At 38.6% G+C, this 23,580-nt stretch overlaps 2 protein-coding genes and 1 long non-coding RNA gene across 4 annotated transcripts in view; 1 reads left to right on the top strand and 2 right to left on the bottom strand.

Annotated features, from left to right (window-relative positions):
• The window catches only part of LOC106926199 (oxidation resistance protein 1A), a 20,846-nt gene extending 7,587 nt beyond the window's left edge, over window positions 1-13,259 (top strand). Inside the window, exons 6-16 of one of the 2 annotated variants that reach the window (XM_015000977.2) lie at window positions 1,142-1,309; window positions 2,750-2,881; window positions 2,959-3,143; window positions 6,206-6,537; window positions 6,881-7,016; window positions 7,881-8,049; window positions 8,125-8,241; window positions 9,345-9,497; window positions 9,581-9,676; window positions 10,583-10,656; window positions 11,625-13,259. In XM_015000977.2, coding sequence (XP_014856463.2) covers window positions 1,142-1,309; window positions 2,750-2,881; window positions 2,959-3,143; window positions 6,206-6,537; window positions 6,881-7,016; window positions 7,881-8,049; window positions 8,125-8,241; window positions 9,345-9,497; window positions 9,581-9,676; window positions 10,583-10,656; window positions 11,625-11,760 — 1,698 coding nt within the window. In that variant the 3' untranslated portion in view covers window positions 11,761-13,259. Of the gene's footprint in view, window positions 1-1,138; window positions 1,310-2,749; window positions 2,882-2,958; window positions 3,144-6,205; window positions 6,538-6,880; window positions 7,017-7,880; window positions 8,050-8,124; window positions 8,242-9,344; window positions 9,498-9,580; window positions 9,677-10,582; window positions 10,657-11,624 lie in introns of both variants that reach the window. The other variant, XM_015000968.2, reaches the window with a different exon arrangement.
• On the bottom strand, window positions 6,718-7,881 carry LOC148152854 (uncharacterized). Its single transcript, XR_015761931.1, has 2 exons — window positions 7,776-7,881; window positions 6,718-6,946 (listed from the first exon to the last, which is right to left on the bottom strand). It is a non-coding gene; the product is annotated as an uncharacterized LOC148152854 (long non-coding RNA).
• On the bottom strand, window positions 12,953-23,580 carry selenon (selenoprotein N). The gene is made up of 12 exons (XM_088002450.1): window positions 23,156-23,580; window positions 21,439-21,556; window positions 20,528-20,658; window positions 20,239-20,451; window positions 20,037-20,161; window positions 18,912-19,049; window positions 17,003-17,084; window positions 15,850-16,038; window positions 15,679-15,784; window positions 14,858-14,970; window positions 14,677-14,778; window positions 12,953-14,250 (listed from the first exon to the last, which is right to left on the bottom strand). The coding sequence occupies exons 1-12, from the start codon at window positions 23,339-23,341 to the stop codon at window positions 14,083-14,085; spliced, it is 1,671 nt and encodes a 556-aa protein (XP_087858576.1). The 5' UTR covers window positions 23,342-23,580; the 3' UTR covers window positions 12,953-14,082.

Raw genomic sequence — 23,580 nt, 5'->3', positions numbered from 1 at the left:
CAAAAGATTCAACTTATAAATAAAAGCTAATATTATTTTAAAGGGTATCTATTATGCAAAGTTCACATTTTGCACATTTTTGTGCTTCCATTTGGGATTCTACTGCTTCTAAAAACAAACCAGGCGATTAAAAAACCCACCCACCTGTTTTTTGGCAATAAATTGGTTTTTGGTGATTTGAAAACGAACGTTTCAAAAACTTCTCAAATGTAACATCACAAATCAGCAGGCACTGAGCTGTGACCTGGTAACCCCAGGGAAGCCCAGCCTGTTGCCCGGCAACCCCAGCAGAATTCTGCCCGTTGCCTGGCAACCCCAGCAGAGTTCTGCCTGTTACCTAGGAGTTCAAGGACATTTGGTCAGCTGGTTTTACAAAAAGACAAGTGCTTTGTTGTTGACTTTCCAATCAGAAACTATTTGCTGCATTCTTGTAAGTTGTGCAGGAGTATGGAGCTAAATTGGGGCCATAAGGAAAAGAAGAAAAAAAAATTAATCAAAGAAAAACTTAACAGAAATTTATATTGAAACTGAAAAAAAAACATCTTTTGAATCTGAAAAGTAGAGTTGGACTTTTTTTCCAGTTTCAAATTTGTTATTTTCTGTTTCAAAACATTTTTCATTTTCAGTTTCAGTTTCAATTTTTTATTTTTTTTTTTACAAATTTATCGCTCCAATTTAGCTCCATACAGGAGGCTCCACCTCTGCTTTTCAAATCAGAGCCATTTTCACTGGGAGAGTAAACTAGGGGGGCGTGGCCAGCCGAAGCTTATTTAGAATTAAAATGACAAGAAACATTAGGCAGAAATGTGCAGACTAAAATTTAATTATCCAAGAATAATTTTGTAAAAAAAATGTAATGAACATTTCATTTCAGCTTAGGATAAGTTTTGTATAGGTCTATCCCAACCTGTTCAAGACAGCATAATATGTGACCTTTAATGTGATATTTTGGAGCATCGCAGATAAAACAGCCACTTTACATTTACAGCCCTCATCTCTCTCCTGTAGCTCAGATATGACTACAAACACAGAGAGGAGGGGAAATGCCAAAAGAGGAAGTGATCCCTCCTGTCTTCGCGGTTCACCGTGTGTCCATGTCAAAGTCAGAGTTAATCTTATCATGGCTTCCTTTCTGAAGCAGCTGGTCTCGAAGAGAAAGGACGCCTCTGTCAGTGGGAAATCCTCTCAGCTTGAACTGGACTGCAGGTCGAAGGAGAAACCGGAGGCAGATGCAGAACAGGACTGTTTGGATTCGCTCCCAGCTCAGACTCCGTCCCCCTCTCCAGAGGCTGAATATGACAAACTTCTTGTAAGTGGAATATTTGCTGCATGTTCTGCATTTTGCTGAGAAGTGTCTACAAGTTGTAGCCTTTTAGAAAGAAGTAGTTAGCACGCAGAGATTGTTTATTAGCAACCAATGCACCTGTTTCCTTATGTCAGAGATTTATTTACTTCTGATTAGGGCTGAATCTATTAGTTGGATTAATCGTCAGAATAATTAACTACTGAAATAACTGTTAGTTGCAGCCCCACTTGTGATGGTGCATCATGTCTGCCTTGTTATTTGAAAACTAACATAATTAATCCCAATACAAAGCAAAAGAAATCTGAGAAAAGCAAAGGTAGTCATTTTCTGGGCCTATAAACTTATCAGGATTTATAAATAACTACTTGAAGAGTAGTTATTTGATTTTACATTTTAGACACGTGAAGTAAACATTTTGGAAAGCATGCAGACTGCTCTGAAGGGACACTTAGAGGCTCTAACACCATCCGTAATAAATCCTGAAGGACTCTTGGCTGAAGGAGTGTTTACAGGCTGGGATACCTGCCAGAAGTAGGTTCGGGTTTGGAGGTATTACTGCTGTCACTTTAACTGGTTACTTTACAGCGTCGGCACCTGAGCTGGATGTAGTTTTTTATTCCCGATAAATAATGTGCTGCGCTTCTTTTTGGAGATTTTTTTTACCCTCCTTATCGTCCTCCATATTGTGTGTTATGGTAAATACGGGTTCCTGTCTTGTTTGTCACAGATCGTGCTGTTTTCAATGCTTTAATTACTGTTCTGACTGTAGATATGGGTAAATTCAGAGTAGAAGCCTTTCAGAGATCAGTATTGTTTTATTGTAGTTAGAAGAATCATAAAGTCCTTTAATCCAAGGTGTCATTTTGGTTAACTAACTTACACAAGCAGAGCCGGTCCAAGGCATATATAACATTGAATAATACAAATTAAATGCAATTACTCATGGAAAAATTATTTCTATATTATTTGTTTACAGTTGTTACACAAATAATAGGTTAATCTCTTCCTGCTGTTGACTGCTGCCACTGTTGAGGGAAATATAAGACATCAAACTTTTAAACTTGTTTACTGTAAATTTAGTTTTTATCAGCTGGTGTTACTTTCAGATAATTAAAATAATATGGCTCACTTAAACACCACTCTCATTTCAAAACCTTTTTTTTAGTTTGCTTCTCCTGTAAGGTTAAAATCAACAGCCATAATAATACTGGTGTGATGTAAGCTAATAACAAATGACGCTAATGATGTGTGTTATGTTACCACAAAGAGTAGCTTAGGAATGTTGGCATGTGGGGCCCCAAAAGGCTTGTGTCTGCCCTATACATAAGCTATGAATCAATGGAAAATACCAGGTTCTTCTATCTTAAGATCAAAAAGATCATCTTGTTTTAGTTTAATCCAGGCTGTAAAATAAGCCTGTTCATGTGACTGTGCTGCTGGCAGGATGTGGAGGCGGTGCCGCTGCCAGATGGGCACCTCTGCCTTCTGGCTCTCCCTCCGGAGTGCTGCCAGGGCGAGCGCCCGGCCGCCATGTTGTATCTCAAACTGTTCTGCCGTTACATCACCGACGGAAAGGTGAGGAACGACAACATATAAACTCTGATTTCAGCTCTGTGGACGTCTGAAATCCCGTCTCCGTCTGTCTCTGCCAGGGTGTGGTTTCTGGTATCCTGGTGGTGACGCCCACTAAAATCTTCTTCGACCCATCCAAAACCCATCCGCTGGTGACGGAGCACGGCTTCGAGGATTACCTTCTGTCTTGCGCTGTTGACAGTTTGGCGTCCGTCTCTTTCTTCTCTGATGTTTCACACATTCACTTCAGCGCCTCCCAGCAAAGGTCAGTGCTGTTTCACAAACGAGATAAACGGTCCAGTTAGGTTGATTAATGGCTTATTAGATTAAAACTAGTTCCATTCGACCAACTACACCATTTTCCACATTATTATGCACATTGGATTTAAGTGTCATAAAGATTAAATTTTTTGTTGTGCTATTAAATTTATAGATGGTGTTGCGTCTCAGGACTCTGAATCAGTGTGATTAATTTCAGAGACCTGGGTTGATTAGTTTGTCAGGTGAGCTCAAGTAAAGGAAATTTACTTAAGAAAGATGTTCCACATTATTAAGCAGGCCACAGGTTTCAAGAAATCTTGGAAAGAGAAAGGATCTCTGCTGATGAAAATCATCAGTGTAGTGCCATATGACAAGGTATGAAAACATTAGATATTTAACGAAAACTGAAGCGTTATCATATTGTGAAGAGATTTGTGGCTGATTCAGAACAAAGATGGGTTTGTGCAGATAAAGGCATAATGAGGAAGATTTCTGTTAGACAAATTCATCAGATTAAGAGAGCAGCTGCTAAAATGCCCTTACAAAGCAGCAAACGGTTATTTGAAGCTGCTGGTGGAACCTCAAGGTGTCGGATCCTCCAGAGGCTTGTTGTGCATGAACCGACTTCAGCCTCCCTTAACCAGGCTCACAAACAGAAACGGTCCCAGTGGGCCCAGCCGTACATGAAGATTAATTTTTAAACAGACTTGTTCACTGATGACTGCTCTGCAACCCTGGATGGTCCAGATGGACACAGTAGTGGATGGGTGGTGGACGGCCACCACGTCCCAACCCGGCTGTGACGTCAGCAAGGAGGTGGTGGAGTCATGCTGTGGGCCGATGGGGAGAGAGCAGGTTGACCCCTTCAGAGTCCCTTAAGGTGTGAAAATGACCTCAGGAAAGTATATGGACTTTCTGATTGATCACTTTCTTTCATGGTTCAAAAAGAAGAGCCATACCTTCAGTAGCAAAATCATATTCATGCATTACAATGCACCATCTCATGCTGCAATTAATATTACTGTGTCATTGGCTACTATGGGCATAAAACTCCTGGTGTGGTCACCATCCTCCTCTGACCTATTGAGAACCTCTGGAGTTTCCTCCAGCAGAAGATCTGAAGGTGGGATGCAGTTCATATCAAACAGCAGCTCTGGGAGGTTTTCTGACATTCTGTAAAGACATTCAAGCAGAAACTATCCACAAACTCACAAGTTCAATGGATGCAAGAACTGTGCAGGTGATATAAAGAAGGGTCCTACGTTAACACGTAACTCTGTCTGTTAAGATGTTTTACACTGAAATAACTTTTGATTTTAGTACCTGTGACCACTTAATGCTGCACATTTGAAGAATGACCGTTTGCAGTTCATTATAATCCATTAAATGTTTAGAAAATGTGCATAATAATTTGGAACAGTTCATTTTGAGTTTTTATTTTTGAAAAAAATACTGTTCTCATTTGTTTGTTCAGTAAAATTTGTAATAGTTCATGACTTAAAAATTATACTGACCATCATTTGCATTGACCATTTAGGAAAATCTGAGAAAATATCACTTGCATAATAATTTGGAACACAGTGTAGAAACGTTTTCATGTACTTTAAGAGTTGTAGTTTGGCTGCAATCCAGCAGAGGGCGTAGCTGGTCACCCTTTTTAATTACGGAGACACAAAGATGGCGGGTGTTCTGTCAGATCAGCATACATTGTCAGATAGTCATAGCTCAGACATGTATACGTTGTCATTACCATATGATTTTATTTAATCAGCAACATAGGATCATGACGTAGATCATCATACACTTTGTTATTAACAGTTATATGGCATCCTGACTTAGCGGTTAAGTAGGTTAATGAGTTTTACACGGGCGTGTGTTGTAGTTGACTGCAGCTGCAGCCAGACCTGCTTTAAATACACTTTGAAACCACGACAACGCATGTATATCTATATAGTTATCACATTATGTCATATTATAAACAATTTAATGACTTATTTTCGTCATAACTTGTTGCGTATGCTGAACTGACAACGCTGACGGTCAGACTTCTTAATGCGCATGCGCGGGCATGCGTACTGACTGCATGTATGCTATCCTGACAGCGTATGGCTGTCTGACAAAACAGCGGCGATGTAGCAAAAGAAAAACGGTCCAGAGTCCGGTTTCGTATATAAAATGCACGTTATGGGGTTCTGTTTTGAAATATAAACACCTGACAAACTCCTTAAGTAACATTATGGGGGGGAAAAACCCCATAATGCCAATAAGCCAGGTTATTTTAAGAGCTGTCGTGAGTTAATGCACCTCATTTAGCGAAGTTTTAACCTTCGGTCAAGAGCAACTGCAGGCTATTTCTGTACGAGTATCTCTGTTCATGAGGAATTAAGTATTTCACATAGTTTATTTTCCTCTTTTATTGTTCTATTCAAAACATAAGAGATTCCCGGTTGATTGTGAGAAAACAACAACTTTCTGTTTATTTGGTCAATATTTATACTACAACGGCGTAATAGGGCTATTGTAGATGGAAAAAGGGAGTAAATTTCCGACAAAAACAAGGATATTTTTATTAGCTACAAGTATCTAAAATTTGCCAGAAAAAGCTCAGAAATGTTTAAGTTAATCTAGGAAATATTTATGGAAAAAAAGAATTGGGTTAGAAAAGAGTTTCAAAAGTAAAAAAAAATTAGACTTTTAAAACTCAGAAATTTCCTCTTTTTCTAGAACATTTTCTAGCTAATTTTCAACTATTCAAACTCAGAAATTTCTTTGTTTATTCTAGAAAATATCTGAGATTAATCTTTTTTTTACTATCTGCAATGTCCCAAATACACAATCATATAATTCACCTGATAAAATAATATTTTAATTTAACTACTTTTTATTCAGCATATTATAAAAAATTAGTTATTTATGTTATGAAAAGATGGATGATTTTCTTGTTACAAGAGAAAACTGGTTGATCGATAAGCTCAGCCAACTTTACATTCAGTTATTAATTGATAACGCGCCTCCTTAGTTAAAAAACAAAAGCTAAAATAGCTGATTTTGTTGTTTTCATTGCAGAAGGAGAGGAAAAGCAAAGAACATATTCCAGAAGCTCAAATCCACCAAGAGCCATGGAGGCAAAAAGCCGGAGGATTCCCCCCCGGCGCTGGTTTCTGCGGCTCTGTCGCTGCTGCCCAGTCCCACCCTGAGCCTCACCAACCAGGTTCCCCAGCAGGACGAGGCAGACAGCAGAGACACGGACGATGTGGACGGGGGTCTGGACGGCGGCTCGCTCAGGGTGCTGACCGAGGAGCCTGTGGGCGGCCTGGCCGTCCTGAGCAGCGCCGCCACTTTCTGCTGCGGCGGACCAGAAGACACGGAGAAGTCGTCAGAGAAGAGTCAGACTGAAGGTGAGGCTGGAAGACATGGCGTTTTAAAAAACTGAAACCACGAAGCTCAACAATAAACTCAGCTTTTTTTTATAGGTTAGATTTTTTTTATAAGGATAGGTTCGGTTTTTATAGGATACTGATGTGTAAATCATCCCAAAGTTAGAAATGTTTAGTGTATTCTAATCAACTGGACCAGGATTTGTGTCACTCTTTCTTTAAAAAAGTTTACTATTTTAATTTATCATTGTTAAAAATAACTGTTTTCCATCTGGGTCTAACTACTGGTGGAAAACCATCTGCTCTTTTACGTCTGTTGGTTCATGTTGGCTTCTTCTTCTCTGGACGTCTATTTGCCTTCCAGCTCCTCGAAGGCCGTCGGCGGGAAGTCTCGGGGGTTTGATGTTCGTGCGACTGCGGGTTCAGTCGCCTGCGGGGAAGAAGAGTTCAGCTAAAACTTTACCCAGGAGGGACACGTGGCTCGCTCTGACACAAGAAAGGTACAGAAATGAAAAACAATACCTACAGCAAAACCCACACACAAAATATGTTAAGAAATATTGACTTTTATAAAGGTTTTTCCTCAATTTTATTCAATATTTCTCACTTTCGGTTAGCATAAGTGCTAACCTCTCACCTTCTGATTGGTGTGGGTTGAATGTTTATTGTTTTGTAACTGAACCGAAAACACCAAATTCCACGTCACATCTACATGATAAGGTTGTCAAAGTCAAGCTAGCATAACTGAACTACTTCCCTCACTATTTTTTCTCCTAATTAAAACTTTTTCGTGACGTGTTGTAGCAAAGCTCTGTGTCCCTTTTCTTTTATAGATCAGGCGTACATTTAAGATTTAGCGCATTTTGTTGGTAACTTAACAGCTAAAACCAATGCTAGTCATCGTTAGCTAGCAGTTTTTGCCCTCCAGCAGGAAATGGGGTTGGGATCCATGCGAAGTCACGCTGCAACTGGTCTATAAGAACTGATGGTTAATGTTGAAAGAAACTTAAATGTTTTGCTTTTGACACAAAGAGATTTTGTCAGATTTATTTGTTCTGCTTTTGTTTTTTTGTTTTTTGTTTTTTTTGTTTTTTGTTTTTTTGTTTGCATTGCATCTCTGCTGTTTTTACTAAAGTAAATGAATGATTCCAACTCATTTAAAGTCACCACTTGTTAACAGGTGAATTTTTAACTTTTTAACATGCAGATTTGCTATTTTTTCCTCGTTCGAATAAGAGAGAAGCTCAGGAAAAGCAGACCTGATATTAAATGCTGTCTTCCTCACAGCAACGTCTCCTTTCTGCTGCAGCTGTCGCTGTTGTTTGTCATCCCAGTAATCCTGACTCATCCTGCTCTCCCTGCAGCTCCGACGAGCTGCGCTCCTTCCTGCAGCTTCGCCGGCCAGACCTGCGTCTCCTGGACGGGGAGGAGGAGGCAGACCACGAGGAAGAAGAGTTCGTTCTCATAGAGGACAGAGAAGAGGAGGATGAAGAGATGTTTCAGACGCTGCGCGGCTCCGGAGACGACTGGGAGGTGAGCGGGAACCTTTCCTACCTGTGGATTAAAAACCAGAGGAGCTAATTTAGCTTCTGTGTTTCTTCTTTGGAGTTGGTGTTGATGGAGGAGAATAAAGACAAGCTGGGCGCGATGATCGACAGGGAACCCGAAGGGGTCGGTAACGTCGTGGAGAACAGCCGCGTTCTGCAGGTTTCACATGTCAGAGAGGTGAGCGACGCTCCGCCATGTGATCCCACTGTTGACACAAAGCACACATGCACTTTGAAAAGGCTCGACTTAGTTGAGCTCAAAGGTTTAATTACTGCTTTGTTGCTTTTAATTCTCTTTAAAACTTAGTGAAATTGTGATTACATTAGCGACAATCCACTAATCGATTAATCTGTTGGTTATTCTGTATAATATTGGAAATACATTCATGAAATGCAAATAAACAAATGATTTAATTCCTCTACCAGTAAGGAACATCTTTAGTACGACATCTTTTTAACTTAAATGCAAATTTTTGTACAGCTTTAGCTGAATTTCTGCTCTGACTGTGTTGTTCTTTCAGCAAATGGCCTTTTTTGGGGTCTGTCTTACTTCAGTTCACAATTAATCAACAAATTAAGTAACTGACAATTATTTCAATAATCACTTAATCATGATTAAGCCGATTAATAATTTCAGGCTTCAGTGAGCAATGCTCTGTTATTTGATCCGACTGCTGAAGCACAGACTCGATTTAAAGGTTTTACTGCTGCTGCGTTTCTCTTATTTCACTTTAAAATGTAGAAATTTCAGATAAGTTACGGTTATGTTAGGGCTCCGACAAATTATTTATTAATCGATTAGTCTATTGGTTATTCTGATGATTAATCAGACTAAAAAAGTTATTTCAGATTTTTTAAAGCAATATTAGAAAAACATTAATGAAATGCAAATAAACAAATGATTTAATTCTTCTATGATTAATCGATTACTAAATTAGTTGCTGATTATTTCAATAATCAATTAATCATCCCTCCCTTATTGATTAATTATCTGCAGATCAACTCATTTTAGGAACTCAACCAGATAAATATTTCACACTTTTTGACTTTAAATGTTAACTTTGTAAAGTTTATGTGGGAGATACAGTCAAGGTTTGTAATAATTAAACTTTTCTGGCTTGTGTAAACAAACGTTGAGGATTAAGTTCAAATAAATGAGGTCAAATAAAACATTTACAATTTGTTTTTCTTATTCAACCTGAAAAAAAAAAATATAAGTTAAAATGTTGCATAAAATCCCTGAAGTTTTTGGTTTTTAAGTGGTAAATGTGTTTTTTCCAGCTGTGTAAGGAGCTTCCTGCCAGGACGGTGGGCCGCGCCTGGCAGCTCGCTTACAGCACGTCCCGGCACGGCGCCAGCCTCAAGTCTCTCTACAGGAAGCTCAGCAGCACCGACTCTCCTGTGCTGATTGTCATAAAAGATGCTCTGGATGAGGTAAAAACTGTGACAGAAACTATAAATGTGGTGCCGTCTGGTTTTATCGGCTGTTTTTGATCGATTGTGAACGAATCCATCAGCTTTTTGGGGCCTTCCTGTCTGATCCTCTGAGACCCAGTGAGACATTTTACGGTACTGGAGAAACCTTCCTGTTCATGTTGCATCCTCGTTTTAAGGTAAGCTAATAAAAGAGAGGCTAACTGGAACAAACTGCAGCTTTTCATGTTATTATTAAGGGGAAACTTTTCCTTGTGAGATTTCATTATAACTTAGAGTAGATTAGTATGGAGGTTACCAAAGAGCATTAAACTTTATTATCACTTAATATATAACTATGATATATTAAATTGTATTTTATAACATAATTTTTTTGTATTATAAAAATTTATATTTTTATAATACAATTTTGATTATTAAAAAATATATATTTCATATTAATCACATCCATTTTTTTCTTGTCAACCATTTCAGTTGCATTTAAATAAGTTATTTTATTTAAATGTATTTTATTCTATTTTTTTTCCATTTCTATTCCCCATAGCGCCCCCTGGCGGCCCCAGTTAAAAACCCACTGTATTAGAAAGCCCTGTAAAGCTAAAATATCTGTGCCTTTTATTTATTTTTTCGTCTTGTATCATCAAACCTTTTTCAATGTTTTTTAAAATTTGTTTTTAAATGTTTCATGTGTTTTTACTGTTTTCCTCTGCTTATCTGGGAAAATGTATCAAATGTTCATTTAACTCCAAACATTCTTTCTTTTTTACTTTTTTTCTAATTTTGCTTGTCTTATTCTCATTTTATTTTCACTAGTCCATCAAAGCAGCTGAAAATGAGCAAGGCTGTTAAACTCTGAAAACAATACATCTGCTGTCCAATTAGGCATTACATTAATTAATCGCCTGATAAATTAAAACAAGCTCTATAATTCCCGTTTGCATGATTTTTTTTTTCTCGTTCTTCCAAAAAGCTGGATGATAAAAGTCTACAGAGTCTTGCTTTGGTCTTGTTTACAGAGACTTAATAATTCATGTTATTTGTTTCTTTTGCTGTTTATTTATTTTGGATATTTAAAATGTGTTCAGAGCTTCAGGTGGACAGGAGAAAACTCCTTCTTCATTAAAGGAGACCTGGACTGCTTCGCTGTTGGCGGTGGAAGGTAAAAATGTTTTCAGCTTTGCATTTCGTCTGTTTTAGGATGAAATAATCCTTTATTAGTCCCACATGTGGGAAATTTAGGCTGCTTGGCAGAAAAGTTGGAACATTCTGCAGGGTTTTCATTTACCACTTAAGCCATTTTTTAAAATACAACATCAGAAATAAATAAAAAGATGCAAATAAACAAATAATTCAGTTACTTTTTAATAAGAAAAATTAACATTTTAGAATAATGTAAGAATAATATGTGGCAGCTTGTATTGAAAATTAAAATTTACAATAAAATACACCTAATAAAAGAAATATGTAGAAAATAAGTTTACTTGAATGCTCAGTTTGCTGTTCTGTTGACCTTTGATTCTGTATACAGATGTTAGCAATTAATCGATAACTATATTAGACAATTATATCAAATCAGTTAGTGATGATTAATCATGTTTACTCACGATTAATTGATTGCTAAATTATTTGACATTTATTTAAAGAATCGATTAGTCTTGATTCATCGTTTCTAATTTTGGTTAATCAATTACTAAGTTAGTTGACGATTATTTTGATATTCAATTAATCATGATTAATTGTGATCGTGAGTAATGACTTATTAAATTAGTTGATTAGTTCAGTAATTGATTAATGATGATTAACTGATTACTAAATTACTTTAATTTTAATAATTAAATGTAAATTGCGTAATCATGATTAATCATTACTAAATAAATTGATAATTATTTTAATAATTGATTAATCATGATTAATGGATTTACTATTTTTAATTAGTCACAATTAATCTTTACTAAATTAGTTGACAATTATTTCCAAACTCAATAAATTATGATTAATCAAATAATTGTTTTACTAATTGTGATTACTTGGTTAACATTATTTCAGTAGTGATTAATCTGATTAATCTGATTAATCGTTCCACTGCTGCTGCTCACCCAGCCTCTGTGCGTCTCTCTTTCCCCCCAGCGGTCACTTCGGGCTGTGGGTCGATGAGAACCTGTATCTGGGCCGCAGCAGTCCCTGCTACACCTTCAACAACTGCTGCCTCTCTGAAACAGACGATTTCCGCATCATGGAGCTGGAGGTCTGGACGTTCAGCTGAGGACATGGCTATTCGCCCAGAAGAAGAAACTCGTCTATGTAGATCACGTCTATATAGATGTATATTACCAGACTGTCCTCAGCCAAACTGAGTGCTCTTAATGTAAATTAGCATCCTCATATTGTTTTATAATTGGACATTAATACGTGTAAATACAATCCTGCCTTGTTAATGCATGACTAATGTTAAGATACGTACGAGATCTGAGGAGTTCATCTGCTCTTCATCAGCGCTGATCATCATGTCTGCGGTTTTTCGTCCAACTGGAACGGAGACGATGCGTTTTTTCTGTTCTACGGTAAAACGGCATAGAAACTGGACGAGCGTCATCACTGCTGCTAAAGACTGACTGATTCAGACATCATTCAGTGGGTTAATGCATGGAAATCTGCACAATGTGAATTTGAATGGTTGTTTCATGGATCTGCATGGCTGGTAAAACGTTTGCTTTGACTCGTCATCACCTGCACAGACGCCATTTTGTTTAATGACGCCTACAAACTATGTTTTGTTTAAGTTGGAGTGATTATATACAATGAAGTATTACGGCCATACTAACAAAGTAAAGTCATAGTACTATGGTTTTATTATCAATACTATGAATAAAGTACTACTAAATTAGTTTATCGATTCATCTATTCAAACTATGAATAAAGTCATAGTATGAGAATAAAGTCATAGTATGAGAATAAAGTCATATTTTAAAAATAAAGTATTACAAAAATGAACTCAAAACAATTCAAGACCAATCATGACTTTATTCTCATGACATTTTTATATTGCAACTTTATTCTTGTATTATTTTGATTTTATTTCAGTTTACTCTTATTATTAAAGGCCGTTGGAAACAAATTACGAGACTTGACCCTCATATTTTCATTTTCTTAGCGTGGCCCTAATGCTGTCGCACTTATATGACACAATTTGGTTTAAAAGGCAAAACTTAATTCACAGCTTTGAATTTATTGGTAATTTTCTCTAATCAAAACTCTGCCTCCTAATATTTGGTTAGACATTTCTTTCCAGCTCCAGAGAAACGACACTTTTGCATGGAAACCACAGATTTCCATGGATTAACCCACTGAATGATGTAAGCCAGGCAGATCGGTCAGAGTCTTGTAAATCTGGATGGATATTTGACTTCTCCTTTAACGCTTGTGACCAGAACTGTTTAAGGAGAAAAATAGACTCATTTGTATAGAAAATGTGTATTTATTATGAAAAAATGGCACTAATAGTTCAGGGAATAACTCGTTTCTCCAAAAGGCTTTGCACAGGAAACTGAAATAATTTGGTTAAAGTTCTGGAAGGTTTGTAGTAACCAACTTGTTTTATACTCAAATGTAAATTAATCACATAACTGAGGCATGAGATGAAAACAAAAAAGTTTCTTGTCTAATACAGTAAAGCCGGCTCTATACCCAAAACATCTTTACAGTTAACATCAGTTTTGTCTCCTGTAAATATGAAGCAAGTGGAATAAACGTGAAACAACGCTCTTTGGTCTGATCACATTAATATCTGCACACTACACATTTTTATACAATAAATGAAAGAACAAAATCTATATTTTATGTACCAGAGTTTGAGTGTTTTGCTCCTCCAGCCACATCGGCAACAACATCAGGCGTCCCCCGGCTCGGAGAGCTTTCAGGCGACGACGTCACAAAATGCACGAAACACGGCTGGAGCAGCTCTGAGCGCGAAGACGCTTCAACACGGCAAAGCCAGGAGGAAGACCCACTGTCTGCACAAAGGTTACTTTAACCAGGGCTGAACGATTAATCATAATTAATCAATCTATGAAATAATCAACTAATTTAGTATATGATTAATTGCCAACTAGATTACACTGCGATTAATTGATCGGATTGATTAATTTGATTAATCGAATTAAATGCAATTAATTTCTGAAATAATCGTGAACTAATTAAGTAATTAATCATTAACTGGTGTATACAGAATTACAAAAGAACATGTGCACATCAGTAATTAAGCAAAAACTGTAAATAGTATATATACACATACATTCACTTCATTTTAGACAATAAAATGGTTGCTTTCCAATTATAATTTTCATTTGATTAATGATCTGTTTATATTGACCTACCAAGAAATGTGTTGTTATTGATTATTGTCCAGTCCTATGTCAGAATAAATTACAGATTACTGAATTTGCAGCCCTAATTTTACCACAAAAACTGTTTAAGTAAATAAAAACTAAGCGGAAAAAATGAGAAAAAAAAACTTTTTCTGCTGCAGACAGATGAGAAATCTTCTCTAAATGCTCGCCGGTGCCAGTTGCTGTGAAATACACCGTTACTACTGGGTTATGTAGTCCTTTGCTTTCTCCAGGCCCTCCTTCAGGAAGTTGATGTACGTGGATGTGGAGGGGTCCTCGAACCCCCCAGAAAAGCTGAAAGTTGCCCCTTCGTCCTCTGGTTTCATTGCTGTTTGGTCGAGGAAGTAGTTGGCGTTGATGTGGTGGACCTGAGGAATTCACAAGAAAGCCATTTCCGTTCTTATCTCTTCAGGAAAGGAGGATGCATGTCCCTGAACAACAAACTAATACCAAGAGTCCAAAGCAAAAATAGTTCAGGGCAGTTTGGTTACAGAACAATGAACAATTATCATTCTCAAGGTTATTTATAACACTGGACGCATGCAACCTGCTGCAGATTCTCCCAACATGTACTTACTAATTAACATTTTGACACGAGTCGTATAGTGAATATAATATACTGTATTGATCCCTAACGGGAAGTTGCTTATTAGTGCACCACTATCAGATAAAAGTAAGTAAAAGCCATTTCAAGTCATTGCAAGTAATTTGTAATGAAAAATTACATTTACAATAAAATCTACTTTCTAATCAAATAAATGCAGAGAAACCAAATCAGTTGACTCGATATTTACAATGGTTCCATTGGGCAGCGCCACCAACATCTCCACTGGGAAGCTGTACTTCTCCAGATGTAACTGGGCCTTTTCGCTCAGCGCAGGGTTCTGCTTGTCAGCCTGAAACAGAAGCAAACAGAGAAGTTGTGTGGCTGCACAGCAGCCAAGTGGTTTCACTGGTTCTCCACTGGGGGCTCACCTGCATGTTCTCCAGCTCTTTGACCAGAGACCAGCTGCTGATGAAGCTCTGGTTGAGCAGAGCCAGGACGGGCGAACTTTCCAGGACCGTCTCCCGGAGAGTTCGCCCCGAACCTGCAGCCATTTAAACACAAACTGAAGGTGAAAAAGGCAGAAAAACCTGTAGAATCAAGAAATAACATCAACCTGTCTGACCAGTGGTGGGGATAATTCTGCTAATGTGCTAATAGCGGAGCTAATTTTTAGCTTACCGCTTTAGCTTTGCAGGTTTTCTGACCAAAGCCCTTCAGTGGTCAGTTAGGTAAAAATTAACAATAGCTAGCTCAATAGCTACAAAACTGAAACCACGAGTAAAAGATGCTAAGTTTAGCATGGTTAAAAATACTGCTTAAGGATTAGCTTCAGCTAAATAACGTGGTGATGTAAAACTTCACTTTTAGCAGAACTAGTGTTCATGATTAGAACTTTAAGGTTGTGCAACGACTTTAACATGGTCAAAGTTAGCACTTTAGCATTAGCTTCCACTAGATACCATGTTGGTGTAGCTCTTTAGCATTAGCAGAACTAATATTTATGATTAAAGCCACTGGGTTGTGTGCCAACATGCGAGCCAACGTTAACACTTGAACATCAGCAGAACAAATGTTTGTGATTAGAGCCCTCAGGTTGGGCGCCAACATGTGCGCTAACTTTGTGTTTTAGCATTAGCTGTCCTTGCTGGAAAGTGTGGGTGAAAATTCCTCACTCATTGACAGTTATCGTTAAAGCTGGATGGCTATAGTTGCTAATCTTGTAAAATTAGCTCCACATTAGCGACATCACCTCAGCAGGACTGATCATCTAAAGCTCCCCAGAGCAGAATCGAATGGACCAGCTTCTTCTCCGATTCGGCTCGCTCAAAAGCCTCTGCGAAAGGCAAGTAGGGGACCTGCAAACACACAGCAGTCAACAACAACCCACTGCTGCTGTTCAGCCTCTCTAATGGACGTTTACCTTCTTAAATGGGTAGAAAGTGACCTCCAGGTGGTGGGAAGCTTCCTCCTGACTGATCGCTGAGGTCCAGGGAATTTCCTCAAAGACGAACTGGATCGGTTCGCTGCGTCCGTCCCGGCTGTCAATGACGTTTCCATCCTCGTCCACAATGACAGAGGGAGTGGAGGGGCCTATAGACCGCAGTTCCAACTGCAAACAAAACAGTTTTCTACTGACGCTGACCTACAGTGGATCTAAACAGGGCTGTTAAAATAACCAGACTTCAACCGTTTTTCATATCTATACTCAGATCTGCAGGGGGAAAAGTGCAAGAATCAAAAAATTACAATAATCTGGTTACTTTAGTACAGAACAAAATTAGGACCACCGAAAAATTCTGACTTTAATCTCAGAATCCAACTTTTTCTCAAAATTTTGATGTTAAACTCAGAATTCCGAATTTAATTTGACATTTTTCCAGGAATTCTGCCTTCTCAAAACTCAACTTTGTTCTCAAAATTCCACATTTAATCTCAGAATTCTGTTTTTCTCAGAAATCCAACTTTTTCTCAAAATGTGGAGTGTGGAAAGTGCAGGTTTACAAATCCTTAGAAGAAACAATATGAAGACTATAAACATTATACCAAGAATATTTGGTTATTTTTTTGGATTTTGACACATTGACAGACTTAGAATTCTTGGTTTAAGGTCAAAATTCTGAGAAAAAAATTAATTTTCAGTTAATGAATTTCTTAACAGAATCAATATTAATCAAACAAATGTGTGCCAAATATGCAAAAAAATTAGCTTCATAAGAATACAACAAGTTAATTTCTATCAATTAAGTTTGATTTTGTTAATGTCAAACTTAATTGATAAGGGAAGAGCAGGTTGATCTTTGGTGATTAATGGAAACTTGAAATACTTGCTATCAATAGTTTCAATAAAAATTAAACTATAGAAAAAATTTATATAAAAACAGTTGCTTGTTTGTGGTCTGAATTACATTTAAAAAAGTAGTCAGGTTAACTTAAACAATGAAAACTTTTATCTACTCAGCTCAGCAGGAAAAAACAGGAAATGACTAAGAGATTAGACAGTATTTTCTATTGTTATAGAGCAACGAGAAGTGATTTAATGATTCCTGCATGCGGGAGTAAACGTTCATTCATACCTGTGGCAGGTAACCGATGTCCACCTCCATGTTGCTGCTCTCGCTGGCGCCATACAGCCACTCCATGTCCACGTTCAGAGACCTGCGGCACAGCAGGACACCTCACACTAGTTGCATTTCCTTTACAAATCAGCGCAAATGTCGAAAAAACATAACTGCGGTGTTTCCATTAACTTAGAAACGCAATTAAAATCACACGTAACTCCATAGACATAAACACGTAGACCCCTCATGGAGCGGGTCGGCCCGTTGCTGCGATACGTCACAGCGTCCGCCATATTGAGTGTGGAATATGTGCCAGTAAGCTAATACAGGTAAATGGACCGAACTTTATAAAGTGCAGTTCTACAAAGTATTTTAAATTAATACCTGCTATTGACACATTTTCTCACACACATTAATATATTTGGCAATAAAAGAAATGACTCAAGACAGTTTCTAACTTTTGAGAAAATTATTTTCTTGTATTTATTTTTATACATTATTGAGAAATTACTTTTGATTTATAAATCAGTCATTGTCAAACATTAAATTACATATTTTTTCTTACTTTTTTCAGAGAATAAATATTTATCACAGTATGCCAACTCTGCTATTGACAGCAAAGAGTTAACATAATTCTAACAGAGTAAATATTGTTTATGTCATTACATAAGCTGTATTAATACACTCATACTTCAGATTGAGATATTTAAAAATACACAAAAAGTGAAGGAATAAAACATTTTATTGTACTGGGAACGCTGGTCACAGGCTTCAGTCTGCTGGTCTCACTGGGAGAACTCAATGACTTCTGAGACGTCCTGGTTCACAGGCTAAAGCCAAGGATTAAAAGAGAAATTATACAAAAATGTAATAGAAAATACATACATGTTTCTTTCACATTCAGAAAAAGCCATTTTCAGCATGTTGGGCTCTGACTCGTAGCATCTTTATAGCTAAATACCGACATGGAGAAGCTGAGCTGGGAAACAGACTGAAGAACAGCAGCTCCAGCTCTGATCCTGACTGATCTTTCCTCACTAAATCCTCTGGTCTTTAATGAACTTCTCCTCTAACAGCGGTTTCTCATCAGCTCTCTCATTAGAAAACAGTGTGAAAACGTTAGCTGCTACGCTAACAATCAGCGGTTACTTCGGGCCAATTTAGCTACTTAGGAAATATTTTTCGGTTGTTTAGAAGCGAATTTCTGGCTGCAAAGTCAAGTAATTCTGATCTTTCATCCTCACCTGTGAAACGCAATGCCATTGAATCCAGTTTGTTTCGTAAAACGGTTGAAACGCACAGCACAGGACTTAAGGAGCTCCGATCGCTCTGCTGCCACATAGAAGATGGCGGACGCTGTTACGTACCACTCAGCGCTCCATGAGGCGTCTACGTATCCATGTCTATGAGTAAGTCTGTTTTTGCCGCGCCATCTTCCTCCTACCACTTCCGGCCGTCGTCTTCTTCTGGTTTGCGCCAGTACCGACATCCGGTTGTTGATCACGTGACTCTTATGACGCAAAAACGTATTTTGCGAAATACAGTTATTTCAATGCGGCCAAAAACCATCTCGTCCATGCGTCAAAAAATACAATTTATTTTTAAATTTACGTGTTTTATTTAAGTGAATTTATTTTCAAAATATCAAATTGCGCAATTATTTGGTCAATGGAAACGCAGCTACAGTAGCTGACGCCGATGTCTCCTCGCCAGCTGCTGACGAGGCTAATGCCTCTGACAGATGATGGTAATTGTTAATATAATTTCATATAACTGTTTACATCAGTCACTGCCATGATTTTTAATGACTTATCGCGTGACCAAGCCAATTCACATGTGACTTTAGTTACATTTCTTATTTAATGTAAACACCGCTAGCGTGGCCGAGCAGCACAGACGGAAAACACACAGCAGCGGCTTTTACCTGTTACTGGGGACATAAAGGTGGAAGTGACGGACGTGGGAGGCGTCTTTAGAGATGACGATGTTTCCGGTGAACTGACCCGGAGTGAACCAGAAGGGAAAGTTTGGAACATCATTGAGCTGAAACTCTGCGTGAATCCTGCAAGTGTGAACACAATGAGAGTCTGAGCTTGTATTACACACATTTCAATGCAAGACCGACGTATTAATATAGATTTGTGCAACGAAGTACTTGTACTTCGTTACCTATTCTTCTGGATGGATCTGTATTAAGGTTGATAGGACTGAAGCCTCCCTGAGAGCCGTTCTGTGTTCTTGTAATGCTCTGTGTACACTGCAGTAGCTATTATTTTATTTCATTAAAATATATATACATATTTTTTAAATTGGCGAATAAATAAAAAAAGAACGCAGAGCATTATCATTGCTCTTTGTTTTTGTCTCCTGTCATGGTGGCAGACATTGCAGCAGGAGCGACGATGAGAACAGTCTCCTTCTGCTTGGTTACTTCTTGCGCTCTGGACAGTGTTCATAATTGAGCATTGTTTACCGTTAATTGATGTGTTTAATAGTGCAGACAGTTGTGGTTTCTGACATTGGCAGTATGGGCAACCGCACAGGGCGTTATCTTTTTAGGGATGGCAGGAGACCTCTGTGGATTGTGCTACAGAGATGAAAGCAAAACAGAATGAAGAAGAGTTTGAATTGATACTGGTTCAATTAATTTCAGCTCTAAGTATTTAATATCGGGGTGTTTTTAGGGGAACGTGGATATTTCAGATCAATTAAAAAAGCGATTTTGATAGGTGCACTTAATTTTATTGTGTCATGTAGTGCTGGGTGCTGGTCTTGGTCTTGATTTGGTCTCAGGTTCAGTGGTCTAGACTACAACACTGCTACATGGCTCCTTGGTTCCATGTCCTCCCCTGCCCACCCTTTCAGTTGAATTTCTTTCAAAATAAATGCCACTAGTGGACAGTTACTAGCAAAGCACTGCATCCCTTTTTCTTTTATATATTAGACATACACTAGCCAAACTTAAGATTCAGCACTTCATGTTGACAACCTGACGCTGTTATGCTCCTAACAGAAAGCATTGGAAAACAGAAGCTGCTAGCTTCCTCACCTGAAGACGATGTCATAGTAAAAGTCGCTACTGGCTCGGATGCAGGCGACTGTTCCCTGCGGTGCAAACCTCGACTTGATGAAAGCCCGCGGGTGGAACATGCTCAGCAGGGAGTGGATCAGAACCTGCAGCAGAACCAGAACGTCGGATCAGAACAAAACCCAAACTAACTCAAACAGACTGATCTGGAGCGCTGGATCACCTCTTTGCCCTTTGGAGTGGGAGGGTGGTACCGATTGTTGGGCAGGTAGCCAGTGAAGATGTTGAGTTCGCTGGGAATCACCCACCATGCGTCTCCCGGCTCTGTTTTGCCCTTTGGGGGCAGAAACACCCGGAAGTGCCCGGCAGGGAACGAGGAGGAGGGAATGGCGGGGTGCGTCCAGGACCGGAGGCCACTCAGTGAGCTGTGAGAAACCTGCACAATAACGATACTGGTTCGTACATTTCAGCACCTTCTGGATGTTTTTATTGAATTTTGGTCGGGGGTTTACCCCGAGAAAGCCATCGCGGCTTTTCGTCATGGAGTCCAGCAGCAGAGGCTTCATTCTGGCCTCCAGAACCAGAGTCTCTCCGTTTGGGTCGTCGATCACATCCTCTTCCAAATCCACAGGCGCTGTGATCCCTGCAAGGAAAACACAGTTACAGCTTCTTGGAGAAGTACTTACATCCCCTAAACTTAATACAACCACAAACCTGAAGGTGTTTTATTGAGATTTTATGTGAAATGTCTGATTTGATTTGACTGACAAAAACAATAATTAGACTTGATCCATTATGCAAAATTTGCATTGTACAGATTTTTGTATTTTCATTTGGGCCTCTTCTGAAAACAGCCAAAGTATTTAAAAAACCAAACAGCCGTTTTTGGCAATAAATTAATGTTTTTTGGCAACATGAGCATTCTAGCAAACTCTGGATTCAATACGTATTTCTTGAAATTAACTAAATTAACATCTTTTCACATTGATGTAATTTGGCAGTGTACAAATAAAAAACTGTTTTGATTTGACTGATAAAAAATAATATCCAAAGGGGACATATTATGCAAAATTTACGTTTTCATACTTTCATCTGGGTTTCTACAGCTGATAAAAATCCAACCATCAATTTTTTGGCAATAATTTAATGCTCTTTGGTGTTTAGAAAACAAGCTGTTTCAAAAACCTCCTGATTGTTAAGTCACATTCGCTGCACCGTTGCCTAGCAACGCCAGCCAAGTCCAGCCCCGTTACCTAGCAACCCAAGAAGAACTCCAGCAAGTTTTTGGTCAGTTGGTTTTACATGAAAGCATAATAGGTCACTTTTAAGGTCACAAATCACAGGGAACGGGTTGAATATTGTAGATAAACAGAAAGACTAAAGACTGGTTAAGAAATGAAAACAGACAGGTGAAAAGATTGACCTGTAAGCTTCTCTGCGATGGGTCTGAACTCCTCAGGACTCAGATAGAGGTCATGGTCTGTGTCCAGGGAGGAGAAGAGGAACAGGCCTTCGACACCCAGAGTCTGAACCGCCTCTTCCTGAGGAGCAACACGGATATTTATTTACATAAAAACAATTTAAAGATCACTAATCCCGAGCCAAAAGCTGGGACACCAAGTCATGACATCAGCTGAACTGAAATACTCCAGGGCACAAATAGTCACATGCTTAGATCATGAGTGTAGGCACAAAAAACATTTATTTACAAAAATTCAGCAATTCTATGGAGGAAGAATAGAGCCACTGAAAAAACAAGAGAATTCAGATTTTTATACAGATGAGCATCTGGGAGCAATCAGTTAATGAAAGAGACAGGAGAACAGCAAACTTTCAAGAGGAACGCATCTGTAGGAGCCATTTATCCTTTCTGGTGTTTATCGCCACCAGGGGGCGTATTTAATTTTGAGTTCTGAGTGTCTGATGGGGGGATGGGTTATTTAAGGTCAATCATGATTCTGTTCAGGTGTTGTTAATAGGTAGAGGCAAACAGTTTTCTACTGTGCTTGGTTTGGATGTATGTCGAATTTATGTGGATCTTAAGGAAAACAGTAAGACAATGGACATTGTACTGAAAATAAATGACTATTTTATGTCAAACGGAAGATCGGCATCATGAATCTTAATTGAGCGCACGTAAATCCAACGCCTTTCAACAACAACCACCAGTAGCCTAAAATATAGGATTTTAGCCGCTACAGCATCAAATATCAGGGATTTTCTCACTTGGCTGAGGATGATAGAAACCTGAGATTATCATCATAATTCTGAGAAAAAAAGATTTCAGAGAAAATAAGTCAGAAATTCAAGCTCAAAATATGAATTAGGAAAAAATGTCACAATTCATAGATTATAGTCAGAACTCTGTTAGTCTTAATCCGGATTTCCCCCCCAAAATTTCTAAAATTAAAATCAGATTTCTGATAAATTCTAAAGAGTCAGAATTCCAAGAAAAGTCAAATTCATTTTTTTATTTTTTCCTCAGAATTCTGAGAAAATCAGAAATCTGAAGAAAAAAGTCTGGGTACTGAGAAAAAAAAGTCTCAATATGGGAAAAAATAAATTTAGAAAAAAGCTTAAGAATTTGGAGAAAAAAGTCAGAATACAAAAAAGGTCAGAAAGGTTAATTCTGATCTTTAATTTTTCCACTGAATTCTGAGATTCTATTATTTTCTTCACAGAATTCCAATATTAAGATCAGAAACTTTGGGGAATAAAGTTATAATTCCCAGTTTAAAGTCAGAAATCTGCAGCGTTCGTTGTGCTGGATGGAGCCTGAGGAAACATTATCTCCAGTCTGACCAGCCTTTCTGAAGGAGATGCGTGTCTGCCAGCAGCTCTACAATGGAGGGAGGCTGAGGAGGGGGTGCAACAACAATTTGGAGCCAAACTGCTGTGGACTTCAGGATTAGTGATGTTTTAGCAGCTGGCAGACAGACAGACCTACCCACCCAATAAAACCGCAGCGGGGCCAGAAAACTGCTGAAGGGACTTTTAGGGGCGACATGTCAGAAAAACAGCGAGGAAAAATAACAAAAATCACATTTTTATGATTAATCCCAGGTCATTAAACGCAACTATGATTATCCATAGTTGCGTTTAAACGCAACTGAGATGTAAATCCCAGAAGTGGATCTTACATGACGCCTGAGTAGCTGGGAGTTCTGGTAATATTTTATCCCAAAACCAGCCAGAGGAACCGCGCAGACCGCCAGCAGGGTCCACATCCCTCCGCAGAACCAGGCTCCATATCCCGGACTCCTCTGCCCACTGTGCCCGGTGCTGCGCGCTCTCTCCGGGGTGCTTTTATCCACGTCTGCGGCCATGCTCGACCCCGCTTCAGGAGCTCATTGAAGCCTAATTAGCTGCTAAACCTGCTGCAGGCAGGGCTTCAAATAATACAAAGAAAACAACCGAAGAAGAAGAAGAGTTCGCCGGGAGAGGCGACTCGTTTCCAGCTGTTATTTCTCCTCCTGTCTGCACAGATTTCTGTTTCCACATCCAGACTGGAACCATATGGATGCGGTTACACGAATAAAGTTACTACCGCTGATCAACACGATAA

Source organism: Poecilia mexicana, unplaced genomic scaffold (assembly GCF_051168715.1).
Source record: "Poecilia mexicana isolate PSO_F unplaced genomic scaffold, ASM5116871v1 scaffold_22, whole genome shotgun sequence".
Lineage (NCBI taxonomy): Eukaryota > Metazoa > Chordata > Actinopteri > Cyprinodontiformes > Poeciliidae > Poecilia > Poecilia mexicana.
This window is presented reverse-complemented; position numbering and strand designations above follow the sequence as displayed.